At 41.1% G+C, this 12785-nt stretch overlaps 1 protein-coding gene across 2 annotated transcripts in view; it reads left to right on the top strand.

The window, feature by feature from the left end:
• The window catches only part of ADGRA1 (adhesion G protein-coupled receptor A1), a 314546-nt gene that overhangs the window by 260953 nt on the left and 40808 nt on the right, over nt 1-12785 (top strand). For both annotated transcript variants that reach the window (XM_081863153.1, XM_081863154.1), the window contains one exon: nt 11356-11501. In XM_081863153.1, coding sequence (XP_081719279.1) covers nt 11356-11501 — 146 coding nt within the window. The remainder of the gene's footprint in view (nt 1-11355; nt 11502-12785) is intronic.

Below are 12785 nucleotides of genomic sequence, written 5' to 3'. Positions count from 1 at the left end.
ATTCCTCCCCTGGTTACTGCTGTTACTACATGACCTGCCTGTCTGTCTCCAGGCACCGCAGTCGTATGCAAGGGATTCCCATACGTTGGGCTTAACGTTGCCAGCCTTCATGTCACGTTTGCAGACAACTTTGTAATGCAGAGTTGGTCGGTCAACAGGCCCGGTGCTTGACGGCAGCTCCCAATACCTCGTCCTTGGGGATCTTGCCATCTTCCATTCTGTGGACATGACTGGGTCAGCATAGGCGTCGTTAAGGCAGAAGTGTTAGCATGCTGGGAATGTGGGCTTGCAAGAGCACATCTTTGTTTGAGACTCTGTCCTGCCATGTGATGCCCCAAATCATCCTGATTATACATTTGGAAGGCATTGAGGCGTTGCTCCTGGCAGGTGTAAATCGTCCATGACTCACTTCCAAAAAGCAGCATACTCAACACACAAGCCTGATGGACCTTCATCTTGATATTGGTCATTAGCATCCCATTCTCCCAAACCCTTTTGGAAAAGTGAGCCATTGCCATAGCTGCCTTGCCAAGATGCTTGTCCAACTCAGTGTTGATGGAAAGGTTGCTGGTTATGATGGAGCCCAGGTAGTCAAAATGCTCTACCACCTCAACCATGTGGTCACCAGTGCTGATGTGTGGATTGCTGGTGACGTGCTGAACCAGGATGTTGGGCTTCATCAGGCTGCACTTCTTGCAGTCTTGGACAAGACGGTTGATGAGTCTCTGTAGAGCTTCCTCAGAGTGTGCTGTCAAGGGCTGCATCATCTGTAGACAACATATCTTGGATAAGAACCTGCCACACCTTTGTCATGGTGTAGAGATGTGTCAGGTTGAACAGACATCCCCCCCCCCCCGGTCACACCTTGAATGGAAATACACACTGGCTTCCGTTGAGCTGAAGGCATAGGAGACCAACAGGGAGAAGAAGAGTTGGAGCAAGAACACAGCCCTCTTTCACGCTGCTATTTATAGGGGAAGCTTCTGAGGATGAATCATCATACTGGACAGTGCCATGCATGTTCTCATGGATGGACACAATCATCTTGTGGAGCTTAGATGGGCATCCTTTCTTGTTGAGCAGTATAAGGAGTCATTTTCTGATGACAGGGTCAAAGGCCTTCATCAGGTCCATGAAGGCAATGTACAAGGGGTGTCTCTGCTGCAGCTGGTGCAGTGAGACTGTTGACCTCCAAGCTCTGAGCTCTGAAACCATGTTGTGACTCAGGATAGACCCTGTCAGTGAGTAATCTGTTGAGAACTACATGGTCAAAGGCTTTCCTCACAGTACTCAGCAAGGAGATTCCACAGCAGTTGTTACAATCATGATGTGGTTCACGAGCAGATGTATTGCTGTAGTTCAGCTGTATGAGATTAGGTTTTTTATGTGCTGATTTAATGTTTAAGTGGTTTTATTCAGTGTGTTGTTTTAAGTGTTGTATACCGCCCTGGGATAATGACAGATAAAAGACAACTAATAAATTGAACAAATAAATAATAGGGGTTGTAGCCAGTGCTAGCCTTACTCAGAATAGACCCATTGAAATAAAATAGCATGACTGCCTTAAGTTCATTTATTTTACTGGGTCTACTTTGAGTAGAATTTAGTTTAATACAACCCAAGATAAATAATCTGGTACATTAGCCTATGCTGAGCCATAGTCAGCACAGGTTACTTTCATTTCTCTTCCCACTTATAAACATGCAAATTAGTGTTCTACAGTTCCCTTAACCATTGGCATTTGCTTGCTGTGACCTTAAACTGAGACATATATGGCAAGTCTCCCGTCTTTGTAAGATAGTGTGCTAAAATATCACAGGCTTATCTACTAATGTAGAAAATGCAAAGCCTTGATATTGGAGAAACGTTGAATGTTATTATCTGACATATTTCTTTTCACTATTCAGAGATATATATCTATTAATACATACACTGGTGTCTGTTAATTAGGGGCAAATCTAATCGCCGTTCTCTTTATCTGTGGTTTTGCAAGGAGGGATAGCAGGGTAGTTTTTAGGCAGCTACAACTAGGCAGTTACAAGGGCACAAAAGCCTTTCAAATCAGAGTCTGGTGGTTTACCTTACAGATTGCAAGTAACTGCATTAATATGCTAATGAAAAATTGATGTTTTTTTCCCCCAAAATTTTTTTGGGGGGTTGTCAAGGAACCAGATTCAAAAAGAATTATGGTCAGGTTTTGCTCCTTGGCAAACATATGGTTCTGTGGCAGTCACTTTTCCTTTCCTTTCCTTTCCTTTCCTTTTTTCAAAAGCCTACGCTGACTTTAAACGGCTCTGCCACAGGCTAAGCTACTTATGTGACTGCTCTGACTGTTCATGCTGAACTGAGCACAGATGAGATTTTTGCACCCAGTCACAACAGACACAGATTTTCAGGCAGTTGCAACTAAATGCCAAAATCTGATCCTTGAGTTTTGAATGTGCAGTCACATGACTAACATAGCTTCATATACCCACTTAAAAAAAATAGCAAGAAGAACACATGGCACAAAATTAAATATATTTTTTTTAAGCTGGCAAAATAGCAGGGCAGAGTTTTACAACAGAGGCTATATTTGGTGGCGTTCATCATTTTTGTCTTGTATTCAATTTTAAAAGGCAAGATAAATATTCCTTCTCAGGTAGTACTTTGGGAAGCTCTCTTCATATCCTGGACATATACCCTGAGCATATACTCTTCATATTCTGGGTATATAAAAATAAGTTTTAAAGAAACTTTAAGAAAGTGATACAGGCATGGACAGAGAGAGTGTGTCACGGAACAGTAGAAACGGTATGGGCACTGGCCAATAGTTGCCTGCGACACTCATGCAGCCATACTGCACCTGCAACTGGAATGGAAGTGCTTGCTGTAGGTGAAATTTCATCTACCCCGCAATAGCAACTTAGTATTGAGAAAATGAAAAATCCCAGGAAGTAGAGCAATAGCTGGGGGAAAGATGAAAGGTCCTTGTGAAATGTATGTGTTGATCTGCAGAAGATAATGTGGATACTTCACTACCATTGTGTTCACACAGATTTTTCATAGCCAAAGAAAACCCTGAAATAGAAATGCAGAGAGGGAAAGGGAAAGAGAGAGGGAGGAAAAAAATTGACTAAGGAAAAGAAGTACAACTTAAGGTTCCCCAAGGGAGCATTACATGCCAGCATGTTATGTAGGTTTACACAAGTTTTTATTTGGGTAATCAATAATGAAACCAGTCATTACCATAGCAACTGCCACATCACATAGTCCTTAAACTGTCTCTGAAGATGGCGAACAGATTTTAAAGGCATGCACAAATAATGCTGCTTCTCATAACTTTCTTTTAAAACACATGGTGTTAGAACCAATGGGAGATTTGCTGTTGACTTTACTAGGGTGTGTATTGTGCTCACTTATCACATGTTGGTACATGTGCTATGTTCAGATTTCAGACACTTCAGCTCTCCAAGCCCACACAGATCTGCCTGCCATGACCTATTGAAAGGGAACTTACTTTTTCTCTCTCACATACTATTTGTACAACAGCTCAACCCACTGAGACTTCCTGCAAGTATCACATCAGTGTTAAAGCAGCCATGCACTTTAAACCTGGATTATAAATCTTTTTTCCCCCTGTTCATAAAGTTCAGATAGCTATTCTCACTTGAACCCATTCAGTACAGTGGTACCTCGGTTTACAAACCTAATCCGTTCCTGAAGTCCGTTCTTAAACCAAATCCGTTCTTTAACGGAGGCACACTTTCCCTAATGAGGCCTCCCTTCCATTGTTTGGCTTCCGTTCCCAGGCCGAGCTGAAGTTCGCAAACCAGGACACTACTTCCAGGTTTTGCAGAATTTGTAAACCAAATAGTTTGTTAACAGGGCTGTTCGCAAACCGAGGTACCACTGTGCTCAAGGAAAGGCAACCTACACGTGCTCAGAAACATTGAAGCCTCTGCTGGCCTTGACACAAGGTGGAAAGATAAATTCTTAGGCAAGAATGACAGCAGCAGTAGCAGGACCAACTGCAAAGCAGGCAAAACTTTTGCTATCATCTTCCTGCTTTGCCTTGCTACTGCTCAGTCCTGAAGGGAGAAGAGAGATGCCTGAACATCCCTGGAGACGAATACAAGACCCACCCAGCATGGATTTGAAACAATTGGCCTGACACCGGACTTTTGGCTGGGGTGGGGAGGCTAAAGGGGAAAAATAATTGTTTATCTGCTAATTAGTGCATGCATGCATTCTTTGTTTATTATTTAAGTATAGTTAATGATATAGGGCAGGTGTGTGGTTTGTTTTTCCATAATTATTATGTTAGATTGATGTATCAGATACATTCTTTCCCCCTCTTCTCTTCCCTTCACTTTAGTGTGAGAAGTAACTAGTAAGTTAATAAATAAGTAAATAAAAGATGTTCTCTGGAATCATGAATAGATTTGGAGGTATAAAATCTGACCAAGCTGAAATACGTCCTGTATTCCTCAGATACTCATAGGTATGCCTTAACCCTTTATGTTTTCTGGAGCTGCTGCTGTTACTGGATTGAAAACTACAGTTTCCATTAATGGTTAAGTCCTTTCAGACTTACTACTGCTACTGAATTTGGAAGCGCCAGTCTCCCATCAGGACTGAGCACTTTTATCCACACTTAACTTCCCTCCACTCTTTCCAGGCTGAGTCCACGCTTTAAGGCTTCATGTCTGTATTAATCCGTGGAAAACCTGAATTGACATTTGCTCTGACTGAGCCCTAAAGAGCAGATTTTAGACATGCCTGGACGCGGAGTTTTTAAGCATGGGCCTGTGCCTGGAAAGAGTGGGGGAAAAGCTAAGTGTGGATAAGCCCTGAGTCCTGAATCAAATTAAGTCTTACACTCCCATCATCACTCTTCAAAAACAAACTGTTATGGAGGAAAGCAGACTGGATCCTTGTAATCACATGTAGGTTTCCTACATGTAAGGAGCTTATTTTTCATGGAGGACCATGTTGTGGAATCCCTTCACCTATAGCCCAAAGTGGTATGCTATTGGAAAAGCTCTACCACTTGATTACTCATATTACATCCACTAGCATTCTGTGATGATTTATTAAACAACAAGACTTCACATAGGGAAATATATTGGGAAGGGCTGTAGCACAGTGGTACAGCCACTGCTTTGCATTCGGATGTTGCCAGGTTTGATCCCAAGTATCTCCAGGTATGGCTAGGAATGTCTGAAACTCCAGAAAGCAGCTGCCAGTCACTGAAGACAATACCAAGGTAGACAGGCCAATGGTCTGAGGCAGCACATGCCATAGGGCTTGTCTGCCTGACACTTTTATCTCTGCTGGATCGCGGTTTTAATTTGCAAGAGTTTGCTCTGCACTGGGACTTAACCATCTTCTGTTTTTCAAATCGCTCCCAAACAGAACAGAACTGTAGCAATGAATCACCTCATTCTGAACAGGCCACTGGCAGATTTTTATTTTTTTTTGTTCTTGCAGTAGTTTATCTGCCACCCTTGTGGAAAATTCTTCTCTACAGATTGTTTCGTACGATTAAAGTCCCATGAGAATTGTGCAATTGCATAAAACTAACAGCAGAACTGTGCACTAATGCAGAACAAGCAAAATATCCGACCACCACTTCATTTTGCAGCGAGTGAAAAACTGAAAGTACCTGGCGGTACACGGTTTCCTTACATGCCATACAGATTTGGAAAAGGAAACAGCGGGAGAGGCAGGAAGAAGCACAGAGGCAAATTTAGCATATACACTCGCTATCCATGATAGCTGAATGGTGAGATTGACTCAAGCATCAAGCTCCATATCTATAAGCTTTGGCTTGTTTTTGCAAGTAGTACAGTACAGACACTGTAGGCAATCTGCTGGTTAAACTAATTTCTACCCAACTCTGACAGCTAGACACACTGTCTACCCCATAGGCCTTTTTTTCTTATTTTAAAAGAGCTTGATGTGTTGCAGTGCTAGACATCAGCAAATAGCTTGTCCTTAAAAAGAAGTTAGAATTGATACTATATTGGCCTTTGGAGACATGTGTGATTAAAGTCATATTTTATGGGTTAGGTTTCAGTAATGCTGTTTCAATGGTATGTATTGTAAGTTTCAAATTGAATTTGGATCATATCTGTGAGCAGTCTTGAGGTATCCTTGGAGATGAGAGGTTGGGTAGGAGAAACTTGTTCATTTGTTTGTTAAACATGAAAGCAGACAATAGCCATATGTTTGCATGCTTTAATAGGTAGAATGAACATAGGAGCATTGCTGGATCTGTCCACCTATCTTGTCTAGAGTTCTGCTTTCCACAGAAGCTATATACTTTTTGGAAGCCATAAGGCAGAAAAGCAATAATAACTCTTCCTCGTTGTTTGTCCCCAGCAATCTGTCTCTGAACCTGGAAGCCCTGTTTAGCTATCATGGCAATTTAATCTCTGTGTTTATTCTATTTCTTTTTAAAAAAGCTTTCTAAGCTAGTGGCCATCACCAGTAATTCTAAATGTCTAGTCTTCCTTGTAGGCATTCAGGATTAAGGGGATTTTCCTGAAGACCGTATTCTTGATGGAAGGCCTATTCAATATAGGCAGTAACAAACATTTGTTTTGTTATGGCACTTTTATAGGATCCATGAATGGTCTTATGGGGGGCTGGGGGGCCTCTGGGCTTCCAGAACTTTCACCAGACCCAGTCAGCACCACCGAATGATCAAGGATGATGGGAGATGTGGAGGGCCAGGTTCTTCCTACCCTTATTCCAATGGACACCCTATGGCAGGGAATGAAGTATTTGTCCTAACCAATGTCAGCTTCCCTCTTTCAAAAGAGCATCACTGACTAGACCCATCATAGAGCTTTCACTGCCACTCGTGATTCTGTTCTTGCTGCAAGCTGTACATCAAATAACTCTAGGCAACATTAGCCGCAAGTTAGGAACATATACCAGCTGACTGTACAGTATTATTCTCATTCATTTGTTTCCATTTCTTTTCCCACCATGGAAATTCCCTGTGTTTTGCCATGAGGAGGGAACGGGGCTACTATGAATAAGCTGACCCAGTGTATGAACTTTGTGCTGATCTCTAACAAAATATCTGCCTTGCACTCCTTCCTTCCCAAAAGGAGAAAACTTAACAGAACGCTAGCAAGTCCATATTACAGATTTGTGTTCTTGAGCTCTTCCTCAATACTTTTCAAAGTTACATATGTTTTTGAACCATATCACTCTAAAAATCAGAATTTAGGACATAAAGGTAGGCCAGCTAGATTGTGTGCGTTAATCCTCCAGCTGCTTCCTGGAAGTGACTGTTACAACTAGGCTTGTTCCTAGTTTTAGCTGCCTCTTGGACAGCTCCCCTGCTGCTCAGCTGCTCTCTTTTTGTCTTTGTTACTTGTTGGAAGCTTTCTCTTCTGATCAGTGCTCTGCCTGCCATTTCTTCATAAAACCTTACTGGCTTATCTCGTGCTTTCCCCTCCTTCACCAGACTCTGAACAAGTGGGAGTCAGAGATAGTAGGATTTAAAACAAGGCAATTTAATTCACCGAGGAAATGTGCCAGTTTAAATCAGTGGCTCAAATCAAGTTTCTGGCTTTATAATTCATACATTTGCAATTAAAGTGTATCCATTTGCCAGCTACATAGACCCTTTTTACTACCCAGCAGCATATTCCAAAATATCTGATCGTGCTGCTTACATTGCCTTTTGTACAATATAATTTATATCTGCTTACAGGAGCAATTGTCAAGTTAAGAACCCCCCCCCCCCCCCGAATTCACATCTATTGAAATTTAAGGTGATGAAATCATCAGGTGAAGACATTCCTCCCTCCCCCTCCCCAAATGTTTTTCTGGTGGATTTTAGCTGTTTTATTATTTTTAACACTGGCAGCTTTTAGGGTTCTGCACTTCCTCCTACTGACAATGTTTAATGCTGTTTGCTATTTTGGATGGGGAAGCTTTTTTAATCTATAGGCTTGTATAATAGATGGATTGGTTACTGATGTGCTACCTCCATTGTTAGACTAATAGAACTGTATACTTGGAAGGGACTCCAGGGGACATCTAGTCCAACCCCCTGCAATGCCAGAATCACAGCTAAAGACTCCCTGAGAGGTGGCCATCCAACCTCTGTTTGAAAACCTCCATGAAAGAGATTCCACCACCTTCTAATGGAGTCCATTCCCCTGTCAAACAGCTCTACCAAAAAGTTCTTCCTGATGTTTAGTGGGAATCTCCTTTCTTGTAATTTGAATCCATTGGTTTGGGGCCTACCCTCTGGAGCAGCAGAAAACAAGCGTGAGATATTTGAATATTTGATATCATCTCACTATCATATTTCAGTCTTTTTTTTAAAAAAAAAATCCAGGATAAACATACCCATCTCTCTCAACCATGCCTCATAAGGCTTGGTTTCCAGACCCTTTATCATCTTGGTTGCCCTCATCTGCATAGATTCCTAGACTGTGGTGCCCAGAACTGGACACAGTTCTCCAGGTGGGGTACCACTGGAGACAGTATGCTTTTGAATGCCAGTTGCTGGAAGCCACAGGAGATGAGAATGCTGCTGTGCTCAGGCCTTGTGTGCTTTCCATCTGGTTGGGCACTCTGAGAACAAGATGATGGCCTAAGATGATGATGATGATGATGATGATGATGATAATGATGATAATAATAATAATAATAATAATAATAATAATAATAATAATAATAATATATTATTTATACCCCGCCCATCTGGCTGAGTTTCCCCAGCCACTCTGGGCAGCTCCCAATTAAGTGTTAAAAACAGTGCATCATTAAATATTAAAAACTTTCCCAAACAGGGCTGCCTTCAGATGTCTTTTAAAGATAGGATAGCTGCTTATTTCCTTCACTTCTGAACGAAGGGTGTTCCATAGGGTGGGTGCCACTACCGAGAAGGCCCTCTGTCTGGTTCCCTGTAACCTCACTTCTTGCAATGAGGGAACCGCCAGAAGGCCCTCGGCACTGGATCTCAGTGTCCGGGCAGAACGATGGGGGTCCTTCAGGTATACTGGACCGAGGCCGTTTAGGGCTTTAAAGATCAGCACCAACACTTTGAATTGTGCTCAGAAACGTACTGGGAGCCATTGCAGATCTCTCAGGACTGGTGTTATGTGGTTCCGGCGGCCACAGATGAGCCACTAACCTGCAACCAGCAGGTTCGTCTGTAACTGAGCGTGTGGCTTTATAACCATATTTACTATGTTGTGTTTTTTGAGTCAACTACAGTCTTCAACATACGGGTGAAACTCAAAAAAATAGAATATTGTGGAAAAGTTCATTTATTTCAGTAATTCAACTTAAAAGGTGAAACTAATATATGAGATAGACTCATGACATGCAAAATAAATGAACTTTTCCACAATATTCTAATTTTTTGAGTTTCACCTGTACTTGCTACAGAAATTTACCACAATTATTATTAATTAATTAATCCACCAAAATTTTTCCCATCTCACCCTTATTTTCACAGCAGTGGTCCTGCTCCTGTGATTGCTTTGCCTGGCAGTTGCTACCAACCACTATTTTTATAAACTTTTTTTTTAACCCAAATGGTAACTTGCCATGATATTACATGATGATGTAGCATCATGGTAAATGGGCCCTCTGGGTGGAAAAAAAAAGGAAGAAATGTGGTTTTCAGTGGCTGGCAAGTTTCCTCTGGCTCTACCACACATGTCTGAAAATCCCCAAAGTGACTCTGCAGAAGTGGTGGCAAAATTTGAGAGGGAACCATTTTGGACCAGCCTTATTTTTGTGCCAGTTTCACATTCAAAAGTCATGTCCCCCTGCCTCCTGTTCATTCTTTTACATAGAAAACCAGACTTTAACTCAGTGTGTTTGATAGAGTCATGAGTGTTGTAGACTCTTGTGTGTTACTCTTTCATTCAGATATGTTAACTCAGATTATTTTGGTGAGATTGCAAAGTTAAAGGGCTTAATTAGAGTACAATCATTACTGGCATTTATTAAGGATTGGAAATTTCCTGAGGACTTTCTGCATGAAAGAGAAAATGAACTTGTAATATCTGGATTTGAAGACTGAAAAAATACTGGTTTATAGAAGGTAGAATGGTTGGATCTTAAGGTGTGACTACTATATTTAGCTGTGTGACAGAGAGCTGGAAGTCCTTTTATTCTGCTTTATCTTTCTCTAATCTTTTTTCAATCTTTCTCTTCTCTCACTTTCTGTTGACTTTTCTCCTTTCTGCCTTTTTTACACTAGTATATTATAAAAAGATACTTTGCAAGTGGAATGTATTTTTGTATATCTCTGAATAAGTATCAATAAATAAAGAAATTATAAAAAATATTATTTTAAAGGCATTTTATGGGGCTGAAATATTCCAAAATATGATTTAAATAACAACATCTAGTTTTTAAGGACTAAAAATATATATCATTGATTTTTTTTCCACCCTGGTGGAAGTGGAGAAGAGTCAATGAACTCTTGGGCAACAAAGGCCATGTACCAGACCAACAGTTCTGGTTGGTAATTTGTTGCTGTGTAGGTCTGGGAAAGATTGAGGATGTGCCACTCCAATCTTTCCAGCAGGCTAAATTGAATGTTAATAGTATAAAACTACAGAAGGAGCTTGCTTTTTCATTGACCCTATACATTTAATTTGCATTACATGCAGCATAATTAGCAAAACAGTAGCAGGTCCATTATCCGCTTGCCAGCAAAGCTTAGCAAATCAATTCAAGTTTAATTCAAGAGGCTTAAATTCAAACATGAACTGTGCCCGTGAAGGGAGTAGTTTTCACAGTCATGTTTCTGAGTGGTTGTAAAATCTATTATCCTCCACAAAAGGGGATAGCCCTCTCGTGGGTATATCCACAGGGTCCTGGGGGAGCGTTATCTCCTGTGTCCACCCAACCTTTCATTTTCTCTGCAGTAGAACACAGCAAGAAAAGGGCCTGTGCGGGTTGCATATGCAGAAAGAGATGTCATTTACAAGAAGAGTATTACGTTCCATCAGCATGGGTTGCATGTGACCTCTGAAACTTTATCTGACTGTTAAGCTAGGAAACCTCCAATAAATTAATAATTATATAGTTTTTAAAAAGTGTCCCAAGCTGAGCTTGTACTTGCCCTTCTCCATAAGAAAACGCCTAATGAAACTTTGCTCATTTTGTGTGTTCTGTTTGATAAAAGACCTTGCTTATTTTCTCAGGTATGGGCAATTATGAATCAGGGGAAAGCAAATAAGTTATTAAAGCTACCACAAAATCATTTCACTTTGCAAATGTTCCAGTATGCTTGTATATATGTATATATGTGCGACAGAATGACGTCTTATTTTTGTATCCATTTGTTGATTCTTCTTAACTGACACTGTTTCATTGTAGGTTGGCATAGTATTGCATTATTCTACACTCTCTACAATGCTGTGGATTGGAGTGACTGCAAGGAATATTTATAAGCAAGTCACGAAAAAGCCTCAGACCGCCCAAAACAGTGACCAGCCTTCTTATCCAAAGCAGCCATTGCTCAGGTATGGATCATTATAAGTGCTGTAAGATTCACTCCACAGCTTTAAGCTTTGAATCCTTCAGATCAAACCTAAACATGTAATGTAAACATTCCTGTATCTCTGGAAATTGTGGAAATATTTTCAAACCTTGATATGTTGTTGCTATTTTTTCAAAATTTGCACCAAATATGTAGAATATATCCTCTTTCTGTGTAGTCCATCGGGTCATGAGATGACTTCAGGCATCTGTCATACAGCCACATAAATTCTTCTCTCTGCATAAAAGCAATGTGTCTTATATCATATTGTTTGAAATAAGCAGAAATGTGCGGTTCAGGCATATATCTGTGTGAGCGTGGAGGAGCAAGGCGCGCACACACACACACACACACACAACTCGTAGACTTTGGTGCAGTAACAGAAACTTCTTGCCGTCTGGGAGACAAAATGTAATTGGTGGCTTGTCCACACTTACCTTTTGTCCCACCCTTCACAGTCACAAGCCTGCATTTTAAAGCTCCGTGTCCAAGCAATACCCGTTTTTGCTCCAAATCTTTCCCTGCGAAACCTCACTCTTTAAAGTTGAATTGGAGCAAATGGCTATTTGGGGTTTTGCATGGATTGCTGTTTGCTCCAATTCAGCTGTAAAGAGCTGTAAAGAGATTGAGCTGGAGGAAGCTCCAGAGCATCAAGACACTCAGACATGGAGCCTGAAAATACAGGCTATGCTTGGAATGTGCAGAGGAAACGTAAGTGTGGATAAGCCCCAAGTAACCACTTGTTTCGGTGGTGGCAGTTAGTAAGGAAGTCTATGTCTAGCTTGAACATCAGGCCTTGTGCTCACCTATTTCATCTTTATACCACCCACTCCCTTCTCCCTTTTCAATGCATTGCTGCCATTATTATTGTCATCGTCATCCTGCCTTTACTCCCAAAGGAACCCACAGAGTCTTCGGTTAGCAATAGTTCCCGCTTATGTCCAAACTGGAAAACTCTGGTTCAGAACAAGGCAAGATCCTAAGCCATTTTTTGAATTGGTTTTAAATCCAGCTTGTTCCAAGTCCGCAACCATAGTTTCCTGGTCCAGACATAACTGGAAACAAAGCTTGATTGAAGATTTCCTGAATCAACTGCAGCATGCTGAGAAGATAGGTGGGAAGGAGTGGTACAACTTAAGATTTTCATTTGCTTATAGAGTACCTTCTTTGGCTAGTTAAGAGCTCCATTGAATGGCTATTGGAACAAGTTAATGCCAACAGGTCTATTTCAAGGTAATGGACTAGATTTTTGCAGCTATTGTATCAG

This window comes from Podarcis erhardii (genome assembly GCF_964252035.2).
Source record: "Podarcis erhardii genome assembly, chromosome: 5".
In the NCBI taxonomy this organism is placed as follows: Eukaryota; Metazoa; Chordata; class Lepidosauria; order Squamata; family Lacertidae; genus Podarcis; species Podarcis erhardii.
Note: the sequence above shows the minus strand (reverse complement) of the source record. Positions and strands in the feature narration are given on the sequence as shown.